At 39.7% G+C, this 23,972-nt stretch overlaps 3 protein-coding genes across 9 annotated transcripts in view; 1 reads left to right on the forward strand and 2 right to left on the reverse strand.

The window, feature by feature from the left end:
* The window catches only part of LOC6031003 (serine/arginine repetitive matrix protein 2), a 56,286-nt gene extending 32,314 nt beyond the window's left edge, over positions 1–23,972 (reverse strand). For both annotated transcript variants that reach the window (XM_038265153.1, XM_038265154.1), the window contains exons 1-2: positions 23,310–23,972; positions 18,543–18,653 (exon numbers count right to left, since the gene is read on the reverse strand). In XM_038265153.1, the coding sequence (XP_038121081.1) occupies positions 18,543–18,653; positions 23,310–23,551 (353 nt within the window). In that variant the 5' untranslated portion in view covers positions 23,552–23,972. The remainder of the gene's footprint in view (positions 1–18,542; positions 18,654–23,309) is intronic.
* LOC6031001 lies at positions 1,250–17,948 on the forward strand. Of its 6 annotated transcripts, none has more exons than XM_038265157.1 (4): positions 1,505–1,639; positions 1,952–2,184; positions 2,245–2,602; positions 4,925–5,886. In XM_038265157.1, exons 3-4 carry the CDS (start codon positions 2,317–2,319, stop codon positions 5,767–5,769), a joined length of 1,131 nt encoding a protein of 376 aa, XP_038121085.1. In that variant the 5' UTR covers positions 1,505–1,639; positions 1,952–2,184; positions 2,245–2,316; the 3' UTR covers positions 5,770–5,886. The 6 variants fall into 6 exon arrangements, with proteins under 6 accessions (XP_038121086.1, XP_001841855.1, XP_038121085.1 ...); XM_038265155.1 differs by lacking the exons at positions 1,505–1,639; positions 1,952–2,184; positions 2,245–2,602; positions 4,925–5,886 and adding exons at positions 11,531–11,722; positions 11,796–12,091; positions 12,357–12,493; positions 17,054–17,948; XM_038265158.1 differs by lacking the exons at positions 1,952–2,184; positions 2,245–2,602; positions 4,925–5,886 and adding exons at positions 12,357–12,493; positions 17,054–17,948 and having other exon boundaries at positions 1,250–1,639.
* On the reverse strand, positions 2,881–4,729 carry LOC119770392 (DNA replication licensing factor Mcm7-like). Its single transcript, XM_038265160.1, has 2 exons — positions 3,655–4,729; positions 2,881–3,591 (listed from the first exon to the last, which is right to left on the reverse strand). Exons 1-2 carry the CDS (start codon positions 3,782–3,784, stop codon positions 3,545–3,547), a joined length of 177 nt encoding a protein of 58 aa, XP_038121088.1. The 5' UTR covers positions 3,785–4,729; the 3' UTR covers positions 2,881–3,544.

A 23,972-nucleotide genomic window follows, 5' to 3' on the forward strand; every position in this document is an offset into this window, starting at 1 on the left:
CCAACCCCGTACAATCGAACCATATATTTCGATGCCTCTGTGCTCTTGTACTAAGCTTACTGGTTTTCCTATCTAGATAGCATAAGAGAGCACAGATGCATCGATTTGTTATTTGTTTATTTGTATCCATGGAAACACAGCAAACGTGCATCGATTGGTTTAAATGCCAAATGCTCTAAATATGAGTTATTTGCTAAAAGTAATTCATTCATTTAGCACGTAGTGTGCCATGAGAAAACAAAACCAGGTGGACCTTAGTATTGAAGGATGAACCAATCATGTTTAAAAATAGATGCGATACAGCCTCACTTCAAATTAGGCTTAAATTATCCTTAATATTGTATGCCAATGATGATTAATATCAACATTTTCAAATATTCAATATTCTTTCATCACAAAAACTGGAATATCTCAGCTCAGAGTTGATGAAACTTCAAAGTTGCTTAGACGAAAATCTTCGGCGGAAAATTTCCTACAAGATGCATGTATTTTCACATATGAGGAAATTTTTGTGTTCAATACCGAGGGAAAAGATTGAAAAAAAGTAAAGCAAAAACTCGTATTTTTCGACATAAAAGCTACCGGGAAAGTGAAAAAAAAAGGTTTTAAAAGGCCAAATCGATACAATAACTTGTTTATTGGACCACAGACCATCATTTAATGGTATAGGCTATTTGAAATTTTAAAATTTTCCATTTTTTCTAAGCAGATTTTGTGAAATTGTCGAAAAAACTGACTTTTTTCAAAAAAATGCCCAGGGAACGTGGTAAACGATTTTTCCGAAAGTTTTCATGTATGAGAGAGTTGTTTCTAACATGATTTTCTATCATTTGAGAACTGAGCACATTGAATTCCTCGACTTCGTGTTTTTTTGGGACACGCTATTGTACACAAACACATCCAGAACATCAATTCAAACACGTTTTTCCAGCCATCCATCCGGACACGATTGCTTGCATTGCCCATTTGCCAAGAGATTTTCTTATAATTTCTGGTTCTAATTCCCACACTCATTTTTCTCTCAATCGCTCCCGGGAGCTGTTTTCTTGGCAGAATGTCGAATATCCGAATCGGGGGAAAAAAACAACATTAAATTCGTTATGGCATCTTAAACGCAACATTGCGCTCCAATCGAGAACGACTCAACGGAGAGTGCGAGAGCGAGCACAAACTGAACTCGAGAGAACGAGTATTTTCAATCGTGTACAAACACTCTATAATGCTGGTATAGAGCATGTATAATAAAATAGCATGGTTGTTGGATATTAACATGACTCTCACGTTCACTTTGACGCATGTACCAGTTCAGTCTGACTTGACACTGCTGGTGCTGATGTGTTTTCGGATTTGGTTTTTGCAGCCATTTTCATTTCAACTGTTGTCGAGTGTGCAAGTGGTGTACGTACAATAGTTGCAGCTCGTGGAGAGATCAATTTTCCTTTAACCGTTGATTGATTGCACATTGATTGGGGCCGTTCGAAGACGATGAGCGACAAAGATTCGCTGGATGAGCCGGAAGGTGGCGGTGGTGATGGAGACATCGAGATCGAAACCATGGACGAGTACGAGTGCCTCGAGCTGGAGAAGCTGATCATCAACGAGTGGGCCATGCCGCGGAGTTCATTGAACAGGATGATTTGTAAGTATAGAAGAGTGGTGTGTGATTCCCACCATCCACATCCATGCTGCTGTTGGCTTGGCGGGCTGGCTGGCTGGATGGTCTAGCCAAGTCAAGAGCTAATGTAGAACGCCACTTTTTGAACATGAAACCTTTTCGAGGCGCGCATGCGCTCTAAAATCAAGGGGGTTGACATTTCGAATATTTTCATTCGAATCATTCTATTTATTCCAGAATGATTCTGGAATGATGCAGGCATACACTTAATAATTCCGTTTCCACTAATTCTGTTTTCGCGTGTGATCAATCTGAAGCTGTCACTTTTTTTTAAAGGAAAAAGTAAATAAACAAAACCAGACGTCGAGAAGCCGGTGTGAGTTCCGACGTCGTTTATGACAAACGGAAGTTCCGATCCTCAACGAGTACGTGGTTACCGGAACTGGACTTGGCGGAATTTGCCGGTGGAAGAGGATGTTAAAAACAAGTCAGTGAAGGAGGTTGCTACAGGTGCCAAGAAAGGAAGCCCCGCTGACCAGATGGAATAAAAATGTTTATCAAAAGCAAATGTAAGTAAACTGGATTACAATTTGAATAAAATTCTCATAATTTATCTACCTTCTATACAGCGAGAAAAACCTGACACATGATAATCTCGTTCCATCCGTGAATCTGGTTCCACCGCGTGCCCATCATCATCGATGATTACAAGCTTTATTTTGTCAACCATCCAACCAAGTGGCCATCGACCCGACGGACGATGGCAACAAACACTATCAGTCTACAACGGCGACGGCGTCTTTGCTGGTGCCAGTGGCAGCGGAACCAACAACTACCTTGGACTGGGCGCATCCTCATCCGGTGATCATCACAAGCTTATGGTCAAGGTGCGCACGTACCGCTGCACCGAGTGTCCCAAGTCTTTTGCTCTGCTGAAGAAGCGGCGAGCGCACAAGCAAAGGGGAACACACGAAGCCGTTGTTGATAGTAAGTTGAACGTGTTAGCAACGGCGGGGCGTCGGCGGTTGCTGCGTCTACGTCTCTTCGAGCATGTGCGAATCCACACGGGAAGGCGCCAATCTAGTGTCCCAACTGCGATCAGCACTTCCGGCAGTATTCGAACCTGGCTCAGCACCGCAATCGTCACCATCTGAACAAAATCTCCCCGAATAAGGACATTGAGTGTTACTGCGGCGAAGTGTTCTAATCCAAGGCCAAAATGGAGTGGTACAAGGAGAATCCTGATAACCTGATAAACTAAGTAGTTACTTAAAAAAAAAGCTTTATTGATATTTAAATAAATATAGGGAAGGGTGGGGGGATTTGAGATTCTGGAATGGTCGCGTGACTCCTGCGGCTGCGGCCGATTTCCAGGCTACTGCTTAGGCGACGCCCGCTTTTACGGTGGAATTCTGACCCTTAGTGGAATCTTCTCCTTTGCAGCGACCTGTTCCTGTTAGACTGCTGCTTAGATTGCAGCTGCTGCTGGTTGTCCTTATGGTGAGGTTATCCGTAACTTCCGTTGCTGTTGTGGGGTACCACTGTGATGTTGCCACGTTCACCGCGGATTGTTTTCCTCCTGTATTCCGGCAGGTTCCGACTGCTGTCTCCGTGACCAGGGAAATCTTGTTGAGATGGTTGGCAGGTTTTGGTTGTGTAGGTGCGGTTTCTGACGCGCAAAAGCAACTTATTGTTCAATCCAGGTGACAAAATATGCGATTACAAAAAAACTGCATCTATTCGCGCGATGAACAAGAGTTGAAGAGTAGGTAGGAATAAAAACACGCTAACAATTTTCGTTTGCGTCTGGTTGACCTCTGGTTCAGCTCCTCTTACTCCTCGATGCAGGCATCATCCTGGCCCGGCTTGTAGCCTTTGGTGGTGCAGCGCTCCATCACGTCCGAGATCTTGACCGTAGTGCTCGCCTGGTCAACTCCCGCACCAGCGCAAAGATCTTGTCCGACGCGTTTTGGACGCTGTGAATAAAAAAAAGCATTGTTGGTACGGGCGCAATTTGGGCCATTTATTAAGTAACTTACTGAGTGGCCTTTTCTGCTCGGTTTGATTCAGCGAGTTCTTGAAAAATTCCAACAGACGGAGAGCCTCCGGAACTTCGTCGACCGTGAGGCGCAAAATTCTCAGCAAGTTTTGGTCCGAGGTGAAGGTCATGTCGTGGTCAGCCTCGGACTTATTCAAACCGCGACCGCGTCACGGTCAACAAGCGCGGAATGTGTCCCACGGGAACCCGATCGCTGTGCTTCTGGATTGCTTTCTCCTGGAACTTCATAAACTTGGAACCACGCGTCTGCGGGTACATATGGCAACCGGATTTGTTCAGCGGCAATCCTCCGACGAACAATCAATCGTTGGCATGGAGCTCGTCGAGCCCCCCGTTTGGTACATCTCGGCATCACAACGGTCACACGTATAAGTGGCCATCTTCATCATGGGCCTCATCTTGGTGCAACGAGTAACAATTCCTCGAACCGTGACCAACTTGCCGATGCTCTCTGACTTTACCTCCCGGAACAAAAACGCCTTCGACACGCTCGGTGCCTTTTAAGTAAGTCTCGTAACGCTTGATCAGCACGGCCGGAATTGTGTTCCGCGAATCATGCGGCTCGTTCGGATTCAGCGTCCGTGATCGGTTCCTTGCCGGTGACTCTGCCATCCTGGCCAGGGTCATCTCCACCGCAGAACCAGCCAGCAGACGCATCTCCTCATTCACCGTTCAAGTCCCAGAGATGGTCAGTACGTGTCGTGGATCCTCGTCGAATTGGTCCACCTTGAGACAGTCTTCCGTCACGGACGTCTCCTGTTGGAAACGATAGTGACTGTTCAAACCTCCTCCATCAGCTCGTCACCGGCTTGTGTTTTTAAACGTCCTCTTCCACCGGCAAATTCCGCGAGATCCGCTTCTGGATGCCTAGTGCACGTTGGGAGGCACTTCCGCAGAGGCTTTCGCTTGCCGCAAACGATGACGGAACGAACACACAATCGTATGAAAATACGTATCCCTTGTTTGTTTTGTTTTGATTTTTTGACGTGTACACGCTAATCTGAAAAACTCATATTATAGAGCAAAACATTCTCATCATTCCAATCATTCTGGAATTAAACTAGAATGATTCCAGAATGATCGAGTGTCAACCCCCTTGTCTAAAATAGTACAATTGTAGGGGATATTGGGTGGATCTCTTTATAAATGTAACCAACAACATTATCGCAAAAAGAATGTTTTGACCCCATTTTCCCCTAAGAACCCATAATTTAACGACGACATCTCACGCTCGGTCTTTTGAATTGCAGATTGTGGCATCACGGTGCGCTGTCTGGAGGTGATCCAGGACAGCGAGATAAACGAGCTGTTCAATGATCCCCGGATGCTGGGCTCGAAAATTGTCTTCAAGCACCAGGTCAAAGAGCTGCAGGCGACCGCGTTGATATCCCAGATGGGAGCGCTGGGGGCCGCCCGCAAACGACGCCACCACTCGGCAGAAATGGGCTTCGGGAAGATGGACAACAATGGCTCCATGCTCGACCAGCCGAAGCGAATCAAGCTGGAACTTGACCCTCCGGACACTCCGGTTAACCTGTTGGAACCGATACAATCCCTGCATCCACTGGACGGCCCACTTCCAATGCACGATCTTCCCCAGTTTCTCGAAAACGGTTCGCTAACCAAACCATCCACGGCCAATCCGCTGGCCGGCAACCTTCCAATCCGCATCACCCCCGAAAGTCTCCGCCAGCTGCTCCAAGCCAGCCGCCAGGGTCAGTGGGTTCTGTCCTACTACAACACGTACCACACGATGAACCGGAAGATCCAGGCGGCCCTCACGCACTGCATCGTGGAGCAGTTCCTCGTGTACAACATCATGTTCTCCCACCGGCTGATGCGTCACTACGCCCATGTCATCACGATGCTCTTCCCGACCGAGAGTGCCGAAGTGTACTACAAACCGGCCCAGGCCCTTGGCTGGAAGCGAACCTGTGCCTCCGGGAAGCTGATGGATCGGTGGGCTAACCAACGGATGCGCCACAAGGATCGGTACCCGCAGCAGAGGCCCAGGATTCTGGACGACACCTCCGACCAGCGGACATTTGCCGAGATGTCGCTGGTGATTGCACCGGTGCACGCGGCTTCTGACTGATGCGAAGAGTTGCAGCATGGATTGCCGACTTTTGGTTTGATATTTTACAGAATGGTGTCTAGTCAGACAAATAGCATTTTACACAACATAATTTAATAAAGGAAATACTCAACTCAACCATGCTGTTGCTTTTTATCACTCATCTTGCGCATAGGTTTGACAAATCATTAAAATTGTGATTCACATTTGATCGCAAAGAACATGTAAGCAAACTTTTATGGGGTAATATTTATTTTGAAAAAATTCCAAAATTTTACATTTTTGAAAAGGTGAGAAAAATTCTTACGTGGCAGACTCTCAAATATTACTCCTAGTAGTCCTAATGAAATGAAGCCTAACATTTCAAAAGGGTACATATCTTTTGTAAACAATAGTGTATGCCTTTCACTCAAATGACAGTTTACATAAGGTGTGAAAGGGACACACTCTTGTTTAAAAAAGTTATGTGCCCTAATGAAATGGCAAGCACGAATTATCAAATACCATCCATGTTTCAAAAAATCCTATCTAAAACTGTGAACTTTTAAGGCAAATCTCGATGTGGATGGAATAATCGTAAAAAATATTTTCACTTGCGAACTTTCTTCACCCGCGAAAGAGAGAGGAGGCGAAAATCGCTCCCGAAATTCTCGAAGAAAATCAATCAGCTGAAGATTTTTTGTGATTCACTGTGTTAGCACTAGAGCAATTCTCTACCAAAGCCGGAAATGGATTTTATTTGTATTTTTTTATTTGGCTCAAACTTCGTGGGGACCTTCCCTATGACCAAAGAAGCTATTTACTACTCACAACTCACTACACTGAAAAAAATCAATTCTCGTAATCGTGAATTAACTTCACAAATGTGAGAACCACGAAGGAATTTATTCGTGAGTATGGTGCGTTTGCACTATAAACGTGAATATATTCCTTCGTGGTTCTCGCATTCGTGAATTTAATTCACGATTTCGAGAATTGATTTTTTTCAGTGTACTTAAATTAAATGGGCGTAATATTGAATGTTTAGCCCTTTTGAAATGTTAGTCTTGATTTAATTTTTTTTTCGAAAAGATCGGAAAATTTCACGAATGTTTCATGTTTTAACATTGAAAATCGGACCATTAGTTGCGGAAATATCGACATTAGAAAATTTTGGGCTGTTTGGGTAAGACTTAGAAAACTTCAATTTTCATGTTTCTTTTTCTTTAAGCCACTGTATCTCCGCAACCAGGGGTCCAATCTTCAATGTCTCTTAGACAATTTCATAGAAAATTTTCTGAACCTTTCCAAAAACATTTTTTTTTTCGATATGGTCGCTCATGGTCACTATTTTGAAAAAAACGAAAAACTGCAAATATTTCGCTAAAATAAAACTTTTGGTGGTTATATCTTGAAGACAGAGCCCTTTGTAAAAAAAAATCTGTAAAGTACTTTTCGATTGGAAATTAAATTATACATTAAAAAATTACGTCAAATTTGTTTTTGCTTGAAATTTCGATTTTTTTCGAAAAATCACTATTTTTTCAAAAAGTTATTCGCAATTCGCAATTTTCAGTGTAAGAACGGGCCTTGACCGATCTTATGCACTAGGTTCCCGACGAACACGCACTGCCCTTACACCTACATCTCACCCTTGCTCTGAGTCAGTACGAGCAGCACGCTAGAACACGCTTTGAGTGTTCGTGCCAGGCATGCACACCTTCTTTTCCGGTTACGCATTTTAACTCGGCCGGGGGTGGTACATTACGTAGGGTTTGATGTAAGTATAAGCGCCTAACCATTTAAAGTGTGCCTATAACAACTTTCATTAAAGCAAAAACTGTTATATTTTTAGTTTGAATTAAAAAACTAATTGTTATTTACTGTGTATTTATTGTTTTCTCCTGAAATCTTCCCTATTGTTGAGTCGTGTTAATATGTTGCTATTTCTTCTGTCGCGGTGTTTTGTTACAATATTTTGGTCCTAAGCATTTTAAAAAAGTTTTTCAAAAGTACAATAGTAATTGTGTTAATCCTTTAATCATTCCATAAATTGAGTAAGGGCTCGAACCTCACTTGCTTAAGAAAAAGGTGAAATTTCAAAACAATGGACAGTGAAGGAAATATACTATGTAAAGATTCAATAGTAAAAGAAAGAAAGTAATTTATGAAGTAGATAAAGAAATTAACCATAGTTAATAAATTGAGATAACGAACAAGCTTAGATTGTATTGAGGGCAATTCACAGGGAAGATGAGAAATTATTCAAATAGATAAATAAAGAAAAGGCACATGATAAACAAAATTGACATCGCTGCCAAATTAAGGGAAAGCAGACAGTTTGTTACAGCAGCATCAATTAGTAAAATAGAGTGGAAAAGCGTTGAGAAATAAGAGAATCAAATGAGTAAAATCGAAATCAAATGGAGGATAGTAAACAGAAGCCGCGTTAGCAAATTAGTGAAACAAAATAAACAGAAGATAGGTGGTAGCTGAGAATGAAGAGAAGAGAAACCCCGTTGTGCGATGTTTCAGGTACATCCACAGCAGTTGACTCAACATACTGCGAATCAAAACAATACCGTCTACAATCACAAATTACTTCCCTTTCCCACATTGACGCGCCCTTTCTTTTAGCCGCCTCTACTCTGACCCTCGCTGGTCAAAGGTTTACGAGTCGTTTCCACAGGCCACCAGCTAGGTTACACCTTGTCATCATGATGACTAAACCAAGCCAACGTGGAGGTAAGAAAATAGGACACTTGCAAGGAACCAGAGCCATGCTGTTTTGTCCAAACAGCACTACGGATGTAGTTGGGCTCCTTCCAGGATGTTCCTCGCCTGGGTGTTGTCAACCGACGAGTATCATCAGTATCATGCACCCTTGGCCTGCTCACTATTTTTTCAAAAAGTTATAATAAATTAAATTTTTTGACCATGTTTCTCTATGGCTCAAAAGTTGCGGGTTTTTTGTCCTCTAAAACATATTAAAAAAATCTCAAAAATCAAAAAAATACGTATTTTGGGAAATTGAGTTTTTGTTAACCTGAATAATCACAACTTCGCGTCCCCACTTCCAGCGCACCAATGATGCTATTATTCGATCACAAAAATCACTCATCCCATACGAATAGCGATACAAAAGCACACAAAAAAAAATTAACCTGAATAATCACGACTTCGCGTCCCCACTTCCAGCGCACCAATAGTTTCTTTGGTCATAGGGAAGGTCCCCACAAAGTTTGAGCCAAATCAAAAAATACAAAAAATAAAAATGGTCGAAATCGGCTGATTGTGTAGAGAGCTGCTCACTACTTAAATTAATGTAATTCGTTTTGTTTTGTCCATCTACAAGATGTGACAGGTAATTTTACGATGTGTGACGTTTCATCTGCAAGTGTAGTAGATAAATAGATGTGCCACCGAATAATCAAGACGATGACTTTTTGAGTTTCTTTTAACAAATCTTTCGTGCGCGAGAGAGGAGAGCCATGTTCCGTTCCGATTTTTTCTCTTGATGAGCGTCAACAGATTTTCTTTTGATGATGATTCTTTCATCGCTGATTGGATTCTTGTGTGTTCACTGTGCTATTTTAACGATTTTTTTTCTCATTGCGTTTCAAGAGAAGAATTGTGCGTGCGGAAGGGTCCTGATTATTTATATATTCGTACCGTTTGTCACTTCCACACCAATCGCTACTGAACACTCTCTCTTCGCTCTCGCTCCCCCTCCAATCGGGTAGTACAGCGAATGGTTCAGAGAGACCGATTGCTTTGTCAAAGTTGAGTCAAAATAGTGTGCGATCCGGTTCAACACAACAAGTTCACAAAGTATTAGTATCGCTTTATGAAGCGAGTGACCAAACACCAGGCAGCTAGCGAGTCATGTTCGTTAGTGAGTGGTTGCGGTGTGCAATCGGCAAAGATTCATTCGGTGATGAGTGAGTGATTTCTGATCATTGAACCGAGAATCAGGACCCTTGGTTTGAAGTTCAAACAATCTAGGCAAACATTTGATTAGGTCATAGCAAGGGTCATAGAGAAAGTAGCAATATAAACTAATCGAGGTAAAAAAATACTTGAACTTTGGTAAATATTCAGAAAACTTATTTTTTTCTGATTTGTTTATCTATCATTAGCCGTTTCTCACAAGTATTGATCGAATAAGTTTTTTTTAAAGTGAAATTTGCAATATTTTTCTGCTCTATTCGAAAATAGTATTTTCTGGAAAAGTTGAAAAAGTTAAAATTGGCCACCGTTGAAAAACTTTAAAAAAGATAAAACAATTCGACATTTTCGAAGTTATTTTCTAATACTTGAAAACGATGCTTTTAAACTATGATTTTGCATCAAAGAATAACACAAAATGTTCCGTAAATGATTATAGTTATGCTGCTTAAAAAATATTTCTTTGGCTTGACGGTACCTATTTAAGGGAACATATCCCAGAATAGCCACTTCCAGGAACAGACATTTCCCGGAATCATAAGATTTCCTCAATATTAAAATATTTCATAATTGAAACAGTTAAAAAGGAATCTTTCCTTCGCTATAAAAAATTGAACATTGCACTTTTTTTGGTCCAGAATGTTGGAAAAAATGTGCATCAAACAAATTAATGAAAGTCGGAAATAGATCAAAAGAGTCTAGTAAAAAAATGTAACAGCAATGAAGAAGGTTTTTACCTAATACCAAACCCAACCCTACATCATTTATTGAATTATCCGTACTCTGAAACAATCACCACTCAAACTTCGAACAGCATTCAGTGTAAAAGACCCCACATTGAGCGAGAATTTAGTTCAAAACTCAGCGCACATTTGCATTCAATACCCGATAACGACGGGAGAGGAGGGAGGAGGACATACACCAACAACTTGAAATCAAATCATCGGGGCCCAACCCCAACCCAATCTAACCCAACCTGACGGGAGGAAAAATAAAAGAAGAAAGAAACCATACATGTAGTCAAAGTCAAATCTACCCATTAAAATATCTTCTACCATCATTCACCGAACAGAACGCAATACAGGCAGCGACTTGAACTCGCATTATTGTGGGTAGTAAATTTCAACCCGTAAAAATCATGGATTGAATGGCTTTCTTTGTAAACTTTGTTATTTGGGTGACCACCGTGGAATGAAGGGAATTTGACGTTTGACAGTATGTTTTACGTGCGTTTGAATGATTCACGTAAACTTACATGAATTGCATGTAATTTTAGGAGGATGAAATATTGCAATCTTCAACATTAAGTTAAAGTTATGTTGGTTTACGGTTCACCTATAGTAGAAACCGCATCTACATAGATTCAAAAACAAGTCATTCCCCTTTTAATATTGGCATGCTTTAGCCAGGCCAAAGAGCGCAAAGAATACGACGACGACGACGACACACACATTTTAAAGGCACTAAACTTTATCTTTCCATTTGAAATTATATCCGATTTCGTCTTATAGAATGTACAATGTATGCTCGCTGTCTCCACAATACAATGCCCCCTTTTCAATGTTTGCGGGCACCAATACAGACTCGCCATCGCTTCTCCGAGAGATCTCATCACCATTTGAATGTACCATTTAACTATTATATCGACTATATCGGTGGGGTTCAGCCAGCAGCAGCACAGCATTTATTATTATTATTCCTTTAACGTTTTCTGTACTACCTACCAACCAACAAGACCAATCAGCCAGGCCACAAGACCAGCAGCATTGAGCTGTGAGTATTGTGAATTGACTCTCTCTGTCTTTCTTTCTCTGTTTCTCATTCCGGGGCTAGAACAGATTTGTCCATCTTGCTCATCTCTCGTCGTCGTCGTCGTCGTCGTCTTCTTGGTCGTCTTTTAAGTTTCGACAGTTCACATCACTGTTTGGCGTTGAAGAGTGAGCGAGAGCCGCACTGCCGGTTTAAGGGGGGCGAGAGTGAGACGCAGCGATCCCACATTCAATAGGGTATAATAATAATAAAATTCAACAGTCACGTACGGTACCTAGTAAGCTGGGCTGGTGGTGTCTACCAGCGCGCACTCCCCAGCAGGCCATGTTGAACAGTCAGTTTATTTTCAGCATCGAACCGTAGTAGGCACGTTAAATTTAAGCAGCGCGCCATTTTTCAAACCGGTCAGCGCCTACTACCCCGGTCTTGTACTAAGCTAAACAGTCTATAATGGCTCTCAACTCGACGAGCATTCCACACTCGAGTGGTCCCGGAAGTCCGGGCGGAAGTGCCGGAACCGGGGGCGGTGGCCCTGGCGGTCCCGGTGCCTTCAAGGAAGAACTGGACGACTTTGAACGGTTTGCCCTGGAGAACCTGGTCCGCAACGAGTGGGGCCTCAAGGTGGCCACTCTCAACCGGTTGATGTGTAAGTGTGATTTCAACCATCAAGTATTGGTCAGCTCGTCTGGTGAATTTTACCAGAGAGAGAGTGTGGAGTGCGAACTCGAACAGTCGAAGCGCTTGCGCTGAGCAGACGATAATTTTCGAATGTTCAAAAAGTGATGTTTTATGTACATAGTGCGCGGCCCGGAGTTTGTCTAACAAACACATCTAAATAATGGTCACAAAACCAAAAACCCATGGCTAATAAATATTAATGACTGTCTGTTTTTCCGATTTCGATTCCACAGACTGCGGAGTTTCGGTGGAGTGCCTGGAGGTGATCGAAGAGCGCGATCTGAACGACATCTTCAAAGATGAGCGCGCGATCGGACAGAGGATTCTGCTGCGGCACCGGTTGCGCGAGTGGCGCAAGGGACTGCACTGGGTAAGTGATGGAAGAGGAAGGTCGTTCAACTTGAGATGGTTAAATTCTACGATTATAATTTTAAATTATGGAATTTTTTTAAATCTTTTTCCTAAGATTCAATTTTACTAACGGCCAACGTAACAACAACCTCCTTTAAAAGAGTTGAACTAAATACTCAGAGAGGGCAAATTTTAAAGAGACCAATTCATTCTTCTCACAAAACTAAAACATATAGTTTCAAGATTTATAGGTTGATTTTCGATCGTAATACATACTATAAATCTGATTTTCTGATCGATTTGATGTCTTATGCAAAGTTGTAGATTATGATTAGGACTTTTTCAGAAAGAATGGTTACACGGAAAAAAAATCTAAATTTTAATAGACTTTTTATCATTAAAAGTTGAATTCTTAGCTCTCTACAACCCAACCCTGCCTCTAGACGGGCTTCGATCTAAAAATTCGCCAATCAAATAATTTTTCAACCAATTTTGGATCTTTTGAATGCATTGGAAAGAGAGACTTTTGAAATTTTTGAAAATTTGAAGGGTTGGAAGTTTTACTTGTTTTATGTGATTTTGCCAATGTTTTAAAAACATGTATTTTTTCGCAATTCGCAATTTTCAGTGTCGGGCCGGGCCTTGACCGATCTTATGCACCAGGTTCCCAATGAACACGCACTGCCCTTACACCTACATCTCACCCTTGCTCTGAGTCAGTATGAGCAACACGCTAGAACACGCTTTGATTTGGCTGTGTTTTGCTAACATTTCCTTTATTTTAATAAAAAATAAGTATGCAGTATTTTTTGTAGTGCCTCTACGCATTTTTACAATTTAAACAAAAATGGTATCATTCTAAAGCAAAAAAAATAAAGCTTTAAAACATGGAAAAACAAGAAAGGCAAAAGGTAATGATAGAAGGTGGTAGACTAGGTGAAATACTATGAAGAACAAACATAAACTAAGCAAAATAAATTACAATTAAAATAGTAAAAACGGAAAAAACACTTAAACCAGCAAAAAAAAAGTTTAATTTTTCGTAGAAAACGTTACTTAATCCACCTTTAGGTGGTTGGTGCCTTCCTCTCATTTATAGACTACCTACAGACTTTTTGTCAAGATTATACAGACACGGCCTTTGAGGAAAATGGCATCCCTCTACACGACTTTTTCGTGGCGATCAGACCTGACCAGTTAAGGTTATGTGAATTCAGACCATTTTTTAAACTGCTTGTAATTTAAGAGCGAGTCCACGAGCAAAGCATACCCATCTCGCATCGACCTCACCAATCTGCCTGAAATTTTCAGGGGTTGTTTGTACATATAAAACTAGCATCTGGTCAAAATATGAGCACTCTAGGTCAACGGAAAGTGGGGCAAATCGGGACACAAAGTTTGAAGGTTCAAAAACGTCAAAAATCGTAAAAAGGCTGTAACTTGGGCAAAATTCAATTTAATTTCAAAATTCAAAATGCATCTGAAAGGGCTTAAAAAATGCAACAAAATGCAGGGTAGAGCATCCCAATTGGTTGAATCTGAAGGGAGTTATTGGCATTTTAGTGAAAAAATAGCACAATTTTCAAACTCAAATAAAAAAGTGTTCCATCCAGATATCAACTCGGTTCGACCTGCAGCTTGTAGGGGACATCTGGGACTACCATCTGAGACTGAGAACGCTTTGGGTAAGGCAGTTTAACATATTAAATAGACACTTTTATTTTTAGTGAATTTTTTGGTTGTAAATTTTTGCTCCGGGGACCCCTTAGATCCCATTTTCTGATGATAATTTTATCATATTCGTGTTTCTGAGACAATTTCACAATAGAAACATGCATAAAAATGTTTATTTTCATCCATTTTAACCCTTTAAAAAATGAAAGTTAAAAAAAATTAAGATGCTGCTTTTTTTCTGCTGTCATCTAGTATCCTTGGAAACGAACTTGAATTTCAATATATGTGAATCGAAGTTTTTTTTTAACTTTCATTTTTTAAAGGGTTAAAATGGATGAAAATAAACATTTTTATGCATGTTTCTATTGTGAAATTGTCTCAGAAACACGAATATGATAAAATTATCATCAGAAAATGGGATCTAAGGGGTCCCCGGTGCAAAAATTTACAACCAAAAAATTCACTAAAAGTAAAAGTGTCTATTTAATATGTTAAACTGCCTTACCCAAAGCGTTCTCAGTCTCAGATGGTAGTCCCAGATGTCCCCTACAAGCTGCAGGTCGAACCGAGTTGATATCTGGATGGAACACTTTTTATTTAAGTTTGAAAATTATGCTATTTTTTCACTAAAATGCCAATAACTCCTTTAGATTCAACCAATTGGGATGCTCTATCCTGCATTTTGTTGCATTTTTTAAGCTCTTTCAGATGCATTTTGAATTTTGAAATTAAATTGAATTTTGCCCAAGTTACAGCCTTTTTACGATTTTTGACGTTTTTGAACCTTCAAACTTTGTGTCCCGATTTGCCCCACTTTCCGTTGACCTAGAGTGCTCATATTTTGGACAGATGCTAGTTCTATATGTACAATCAACCCCTGAAAATTTCAGGCAGATTGGTGAGGTCCAAACGACGTCCCATACAAAGCGGTATGCCCTGTTCGTGGACTCGCTCTTAAGATAGGTAAGTCAGATCTTGAAAATTCTTGCTCCACCTAAAAGGTCTTCTCATATGCTTTCAAAAAATATATAACATGTGAGGGTTTCATGAAAAAACCACCCTTTTTACCATAATTTTAATTTAATATGAAACAGTTTTTTTAACATAACTTTTTAAATACATGAGAAAACTGCAACTTAGGGGACGTTAAGACGGATCGATTGAAACCATTCCGGCCAAAATCGGATGAGCCTGTGCCGAGATATTCCAGTGACACTGATTTGGTACACATACAGCCAAACACACAGACATTTGCTCAGCTGGTGATTCTGAGTCGATATGTACAAATGAAGGTAGGTCTAGGAGGTCTAATTAAAAAGTTCATTTTCCGAGTGATTTTATAGCCTTTCCTCAGTAAGGTGAGGAAGGCAAAAAGAGTAGCTCAAAATAACCTCCCAACATTTGGAAAATAAAAAAAAATCGAAAAATTGGGCTTAATTTTCAATATTTTTCCATATATCTTAAGGAGGTATTAGACTATGACAAACCAACAAACTCGCTTTTTATAGTGTTTCACAGTTAGCCAAACTCGCAAACAAAGACAAATTTATACAGGCTGACATTTCTGCAAATAAAAAATGCAGGCAAACTGTCAAAAAGTACGAATTTGTTTGTTTTTCATTGTCTAATAGCTCCTTTACGGTATTGAAAATACTTTTGCTTTAGAGTTTAGGATGGTGCAAAATCTAGTACCAGAAAAAAACTCTTTGAAAAAAATCTAAGTATTGTGACTATTGTCAAACACTATTTAAAAAATCATGAATTTTCAATCGAAAATTATTTGACACATTTTTTTGATAAAGGGCACCATTTAACATTTTATGATTTCTGAAAATGATTTTTTTGTTTGTCTACACCTAAAAAAAAATCAAAAATTTAGAAGCAAGAGCAAATTTTTGAAATGTCTCAAAACGTTTATTTTAAGACATTTCTAAATATTGGGCTGGTTTTTTTTTTAAATTCGAATATATTTTCATGAAAAATGCAAACATTTACATACGATTATTGTTTTAATATAGAAAATTCAACCAACAGTTTCCGAGAAATCGCGTATCTTTTTAGATTAGAATAAAAAAAACTCATTTCACTGAATTTAAACTTTATGATGCTGTATTTCAACAACCAGCGCTTCGACCAACAATGTAAAAATAATGAAAATTGCATGAATTCGTATCAGCTTTTCTAAAATCTGTTTTTTTTTTTTGCAAAAATTCACCTTAAAATGCATATAACTTATAAATGGCGAACGATTGCCAATTTGATCGTCAAACAATTGTTTTTATTCTGTTTGACAATATTTTTACTGTTCCCAAAAATCACATTTTTTTTCAAATACTTCTGCCTTTGTTGCCATCCTAAGCTCTGATTCGAAAAATCGTCAAAATTTCCCATATAAAAAAAAAAAATAATTTCGAAAATTACTAAATAAGCATTTTAGGAAATTTACTATGAATTAAAAAAAAAATAAAAGGTCGGGAAATGTTTTACCATGTATTATTTTTTTTCCTGAAAACTGCAAATCATAATCTTCAAATTTGCCGAAATTACAAATCGATCCAAAAATCTCTTCTCAAAATAAAGATTTGTATGACCAGCAGGCCAAATTGTATGGAAGCTTTTAAAGGAAAACGAATGATGCAAAATGGCTTATTTTGACGTAAGAAATGCATAGACAAAATTTCATCCTAATGTAAAAAACGCTAAATTAAAAATCTCCAAAAAAGTTTTCGAAATTATACGGAAAATTATTCAATTGTCATTTTTGGCATTGTTTGCTGGTCAGTGTAATAAGCCTTATACTAGAAATAAGTCACAAATGTGCAAATTCTCTTCCTATGAAACAACTATTCAACCGGGTTGAGCTAAACAAACTAAACCAAACTAAAACCAAATTTTCCCCTTCCAGAACTCCCCGGAACCCCCAATGGCCAAGCGTCGCTACCAGCGCCGTTCCATCGAGCCGTCCTCGTTCGAACCGGAGAAGAAACCTCGCATCACCACCAGCAGTATTGCCCGCGAAATGCCCATGACACCGCCGCCAATCATGCTCCCGGACACCCGCAACCCGACCGTCATCGCGTCTTCCTCAACGTCCTCCTCGTCAACGCTCACTGCCGCGTCGCTGGCCGCAAACTCAGCCTCGCAACAAAACGGTGCCATCGCGGACGCAGCCAATCTGCCCATCCGGGTGACGCCGGAATCCCTCACCGGCTTCCTGCAGGGAAGTCGTAGCGGTCGCTGGGTGTTGAACTACTTTGCCGACCATCACCATCTGGACAAGAAGGCGCTCACCGAGTTGACCCACGTGGTCGTGGAACCGTTCCTGATCTACAACATCACTTTCACGCACTCGCTGATGCGTCACTACGCCGAGATCATCTGCCAGCTGTTTCCCTCGGAACAGATGGAGACGTTCTACTGTCCGAGGAACACGGTGCGGAAGAATCCCACCGGGAAACTGTACGATCGGTACGTGAACCAGCGGTTGCGCTACAAGACCAAGTTCAACGCCCAAAGGCCAACGCTCGTCGACGAGTCCCAGCTGCATCGAACCTTTGCCGAGATGAGTCCGATCGGGGATTCGGTTATGCAGCAGCAGTATTTGGATTACACCGGCGACCATCAGCAGCTCGTCAGCGGCGGCATGAGCCGCGATCAGTTTATCGGGACGCCACCCCAGATGGACGGCTTCAGCGAGGACTCGATGAACGTGTACGGGGTTGATGATGGATCGCTGATGTAGGGTGGTGGCGAGCCCTATTTATATTTGGTACAAATTTAATAAAGTAACGTATTCCTTACAGAACTGTTTCATTTCGGCGATAATAAATCTAACGACCAAAAACTCCATTGTCTCGTTTGTTGTGGCCTCCATCACAAGTTCTAATTATAGTTTGCGCCATTCAAAGTGTGGCCTATAGAAAATGGGGTGCTGCGTCAAATTATTTTTGTAGGTCAATCGAGAACCGAAAATGTTGCCCTTTTGTTTATGAAAAATCAATAGTCTAGAGAGCGAAGCTCTAGCTACGTGCTTGCCATGAATCAGATCCAAATTGCATGACCCGTTTGTTATCCTTTCGGTTCATAATGGTTTTTAAATTTTGACAAAATTATGCACCGGCGGACACATTGCACTTTCCAACAACCCTCATTACCATGATAACAAACTCATTAGTCAGTATGGAAAGCAAGCAAGTGAGGGAGGGAGGAAAAAAGGATCAGATAACGGTCAGTGGCTCGCGCGCGCACCTCGCGTCTGGTTGGGGGTCAATGTTTTATGCTTGAAAGGCTTCTTGCAAACGGAGGGGTGGGTTTAGGTTGGTTGCGATTAGGAAGTGGGAAACTGGTTTCCGGGTGGACAGGTACGAAATAGAAATAGAAGTGGTGGTACTTACAGCAATCGTCCAAATTCGTCCTTTGGTAGCTCTGTGGTAGCGGTGCCGCCCTGGTTCATGAGCTTCGAGCGGTACAGCTCCACCTTGGTGCGAACTTCCTCCAGGTTGAGTCTGGAAAAATGGGAGAACGTAGGAATAATTTTTATTCAATAAAATTTCATCATATTTAGTCAGTTATGAATGAACATTGAAAACCTCGTATATTAAGCATTTCGACAAACTTAAATACAAACACAAATAAACTATACCATTTCTCAGGTATTATTCTAATCTGTTCTAATATAACTCTACTACACGGAAAGGAGTTTTAGTTAAAAGACCTGACAAATTATCAACTTTTTCAACCACGATTCTAAAAATAGAATCTATGACATTTCCCCGAAACCCACATTCCCGAAGAGACATTTCCCCGAATGCCACATCTCCGAAAAGACACTTTCCCGAAATGTCTTTTACCCGAAAATCATTTCCCCGAACGATCCATTTCCCCGAACGGCTACATCCCCGAATGGCGACTTCCCCTAAAAACCATTTTCCCGAATGGCCACTTCCCCTAATTTTCCACATCCCTGAAAATCATTTTCCCGAATGACCATAATCCCGAACGGCCATTTCCCCGAACGCCACTTCCCCGAACCCGGTCAGAAAAAAGGCGATCAATAAAGTATCATGTCCACAATAGAGCTTTATGACGTTTCGTGTACGCACACTAGTGCACCATTTGATTTTGATGGCAGACAATATTTAACCTCACTTAATTTTTGTGTACGTACACGCAATACAAACGAACGTTGATTACTCTATTTAACGTTCAAAAAATTCCGAGCTTCACTTGAATTTTGAATATTCAAATTGATGTAAGTGCGACAACTGGCCAAAGGGATTTCAGGTCAGAACGTGTTTGACACACGTTCAGGCCCGACTACCGCAAAAATTTGTAATTGTTACTCGGGACCTTGGCAACCAAAATCAGCTGTCGAGCTTAAGTATAGCCCCTAAACTACTTTAAAGTGATTTAATTATTTTAAATCTAAAATGGCGGTGATGAAATATTCAAAAAATGCTTTTTGTAATTCAATAATTAACTATTTAGATTTGATTATTTTTTGAATTTTTTGGTCGCAGAACTCGAATTGGACGTAAAAAAATAAAAAATAATTGTTCAAAGCCTTCATCTAGCCAAAATTGATAAAGACAAATTAGTTCAGTTAAACAAAATCTAGAACAAACTGAATCCTGCGCATCGAGTCGTCGCATGAAGCTATCGTTGCTGTTCTATCCTTACCACGTAGATACCGTTTTGGAAAATTGTCCTTTGCTGAAAATGGCCGCTACAAAAAAAATCTTTTTTTATGGAGCGTGGATGATCTCAATACCCCGCACTCTTGAAGTGTCCGCGTGGTTTATTAATGGCCTTCTACGGTAATTTGTTTTTTTAATCTTACAAAACACGTAGGAGAATTTAATATTAACGTCATACTTTTATAAAAAAAATCCCTAAATAACAATTTAGTTTATATGTAGGTCATCATTCGGAAAAATTGATATTTCGGTGAAGTAACCATTCGGGTATATGTAAATTCGGGAAAACGGCAGTTCGGTAAAATGGCCATTCAGGTAAATGACATTCGGGGATATGGAATTTTCGGGAAAATGATTTTCGGGGATGTGGAATTTTCGGGAAAATGATTTTCGGGGAAGTGGCATTTTCGGGGAAATGATTTTCGGGGATGTGGAATTTTCGGGGTAATGATTTTCGGGGATATGGGATTCGGGAAAGTGGGATTCGGGGATAAGGGATAAAACCCTAAAAATATCATAGATTTGACAGTTTGAATTATTTAAAATATTAGTTTATTTAACCAACTCGCCAGCTAGAACAACTTTTCCAACAAGCTTTTTTTCAAAAATTTCCTTTGCTGCCTGGGCAGCTGGCTCTAGTCTTTTGGATAATTGTTATTTTCCATGGGTTTTGCAATTTTTTTTGTTAGTCCAGCTTATTTTCGGACTACTTCAACTATTGAGCAATTCTCATTAGGTCATTATATTTTTTTTGTATTTTTTAAACCGGCTGAAACTTTTTTGGTGCCTTCGAAAGAAGCCATTTTGCACCATTAGTTAGACCATATAATTTTCCATGCAAATTTGGCAGCTGTCCATACAAAAATGATGTATGAAAATTCAGAAATCTGTATCTTTTGAAGGAATTTTTTGATCGATTTGGTGTCTTCGGCAAAGTTGTAGGTATGGATAAGGACTACTTTGAAAAAAAATGATACAAGGTAAAAAAAATGTGATTTTTAATTCCACTTTTTGTCACTAAAACTTGATTTGCAAAAAAAAAACACTATTTTTATTTTTTTTTAGTATTCTGATATGTTTTAGGGGACATCAAATGCCAACTTTTCAGAAATTTCCAGAATGGGCAAACAATTTTGACCGAGTTATGAATTTTTTAATCAATACTGATTTTTTCAAAAAATCGAAATATTGGTTGCAAAAATTTTTCAACTTAATTTTTCGATGTACAATCGAATTTGCAATCAAAAAGTATTTTAGTGAAATTTAGACAAAGTGTACCGTTTTCAAGTTAAAGCCATTTTTAGGTAACTTTTTTGAAAATAGTCGCAATTTTTTTTTTTTTTAATTAGCGCCCATGTTTGCAATTTTGAAAAACATATTTTTGAAAAGCTGAGAAAATTCTCTATATTTTGCTGCTTTGGACTTTGTTGATACGACCTTTAGTTGCTGAGATATTGCAATGCAAAGGTTTAAAAACAGGAAAATTGATGTTTTCTAAGTCTCACTTAAACAACCCACAATTTTCTAATATCGATATCTCAGCGACTAATGGTCCGTTTTTCATTGTTAAAATATAAAACATTCGAGAAATTTTCCGATCTTTTCGAAAACAATATTTTCAATTTTTATAAATCAAGACTAATAGTTCAAAAAGTTCAAACATTCAACATTACGCCCTTTTGAAATGTTAGTCTTGATTTAAAAAAAAATAAAATATTGTTTTCAAAAAGATCGGAATATTTCACGAAGTGCAGAATATTTATCTGAGAATTCTTCAACCAGATAACAAAATTACCCATTTCGTAAAAATGTGAAATGAACAAAATCTTGAATTGCTGTCTAAAAATGCACAATAAGATAAATGCCAAATTTAAACTTCATACAGGTTTTCACTGTGTTTACTACAAATTGAAGCTTTTCTTGTTTGATGATCTTTATTAAAAAAGATTTTTAATGAGTGAGTAAGCAAAACATAATGTATTTTTTAAATCGTACTGAAAATATTGATTGCTGCAAACAATTTTTTTTTTGGGAGGGTGGTCCAGCCGCACATCGTTGATGTTGAAACCTCTAAACTGGGCCCTCGTCCTGTCACGTCCGTCAGTAGTCTTGTCGTACATTACAACTAGAATCAGATCTGCCAATGAATTAGTACACTTCGACCAAATAAACACTGACGCTGTATGGATCTGACTCTAGAATAAATGCACAGTTGTGTGTTATTCATAAGTCCAACTTATTCAATTATTCATTTAAGTCCAAATATTCATTTGCTAACTACTTTGAACGTTCCTTTAACTATTGCCGTACTACTTCTATCAAAAAAACAATAAAAATTTGTGAACTGATTTACAAATAGGATAGAAATCGCGATTTCAAAAAGAAATGACCATTTACGTCAAAAGATCCGTAGTTCCTCGATTCGCAACAATGATCAACACAACCATAATCCGAAAACCGTTAGTTCAACAGATCAACGAATTTTGTCCGATATCATTACATAATAGATTGATCGAGACTCTATGGAAAATTTGACATAAAAGAATGTGTAGTATTCTACATCAATCAAAGTTTAGTGACAGCATTACTCTTACTTAACAATTGCAACTAACTTTTACATCAAATAGATTTGGAAAGGATACAGATTTATTTTAAATGCTAAGGCCGATGCAAATATTAAAAAAAGTTTTTGTCCCTCGGCCCTGGCCGAGGTCAAGGGGGGGGCAAAAAAATAAAAAAATATAAAAATTTAAATAACAAGCCATAGTCTTCACATTTAAATGAAAAAAGTGTTTTAAAATGCATTTTACACTAGTTCAGTTGTTTTGCAATCATTAGTTTTCAAAAAAATCTAAGATCTGACAAAAACAAAAATTGTATCGAAAAAAGGTTTTGCATCGAAAATTTTCAAAAATCTTAAGATTTTTAATAAACCCAAACATGCTAAAAATGATTTTAAACGCAGAAGAATGTATTTTAATTTGATTTCAGCTGGTTGCACTTGAATTTTCATTGAAATTTTGAAGTTTATTGTAAAATATTTTTTTTGCCCCCTGATTTTTCGGGCCAATTTTGAAGGGGGTTTAACTAATGCACTAGGATCAAATCATGCCCCTTGACTTTACAAGGCCCAGGGATTGATTGCTGCAAACAATTTTAAAATAAAAAAAAAAATATCAAAATGAGTTAAGAAATCAGGGAGCAAAAAATATTTTTTTCATAAACAATTGCAATACAATTTCAATCAAAACAAGAAATTTTAAGGTAAGTTAAGGAAGGTTACCAAATGCTAACTTTTGAGCTACTATCAGTCACATTCACGTTTATATTAAGTAGATTCAGATTTTCAATTTGTTAGTTAGTTTTGGATCCAATGTAAATTTCCAGCTAGTTCAACATTACAAAAAAAACCTATGCATTCTTGAAAAAGCATGTACTATCAAACTCTTCTCTTCCTCCACTTACCCTTGACTCTCGAGAACCTCCTCCAGTTCAGCACACTTCACCTCGACCTTCCGCTTCCGCTCGTGGTCCAGAATACCCTGGTTCGGCTGCCGGTTCGCCTGGGCATCCAGCTTGGCCAGATCGTCCTCGGTGCGATAGTTAACGCTGTCCTTCTTGCCTGGCCGCACAAAGGCCACGTTCCGCTGGACGTGGCCATTCGTTCCGGACCCACGGGCCGTCTGCAGACCGATTCCGTTGTACATCCCGTCGTTTTCCTTTACCCTGCTACGAAATCACTTCCGGCAAACAACAACACAAACCGACTCGAATGTGGGTCGTTGCCCGTGGCGCAGCAGCTGATTTCCGGCGACCGACCGTTCCGCGCTTGCTACGATTTCCGACGTAGGGAAAATTTTCAAGTGCAACGCCGCGGCGCACAGCAGGAAAATCAATAGCCTGACACCACCACACAACACTCGCGGAATCACTCCCGATATACGTGGAAAGCACAACCTCCGGCCGATGTAAACCGCTCCGGGTGCGACACTACCGCCCGCGAGATGGTTCCGCGGAATTTAGCGCGACGAACTTGCTAATCAGCGCGTGTAAATTCGCGATTTGCGGCCATCACACGAGAAAAACACTGCCACTGCTGCTTCTGCTGCTTTTGAAAATGATGGACGG

The sequence above is a fragment of the Culex quinquefasciatus genome, chromosome 3, assembly GCF_015732765.1.
Source record: "Culex quinquefasciatus strain JHB chromosome 3, VPISU_Cqui_1.0_pri_paternal, whole genome shotgun sequence".
NCBI classification, from domain to species: Eukaryota; Metazoa; Arthropoda; class Insecta; order Diptera; family Culicidae; genus Culex; species Culex quinquefasciatus.

What these genes read in the sequence shown, in the direction of transcription:
- LOC119770392 (XM_038265160.1), bottom strand. Translation starts at nt 3,784, where the DNA reads ATGACCTTCACCTCGGACCAAAACTTGCTGAGAATTTTGCGCCTCACG. An exon ending in CGAGCAGAAAAGGCCACTCA is followed by an intron (nt 3,592 to 3,654) that starts GTAAGTTACTTA and finishes TTTTATTCACAG; the next exon opens with CGTCCAAAACGCGTCGGACA.
- LOC6031001 (XM_001841802.2), top strand. Translation starts at nt 11,896, where the DNA reads ATGGCTCTCAACTCGACGAGCATTCCACACTCGAGTGGTCCCGGAAGT. An exon ending in CACTCTCAACCGGTTGATGT is followed by an intron (nt 12,092 to 12,356) that starts GTAAGTGTGATT and finishes TCGATTCCACAG; the next exon opens with ACTGCGGAGTTTCGGTGGAG. An exon ending in GGCGCAAGGGACTGCACTGG is followed by an intron (nt 12,494 to 17,053) that starts GTAAGTGATGGA and finishes TTCCCCTTCCAG; the next exon opens with AACTCCCCGGAACCCCCAAT.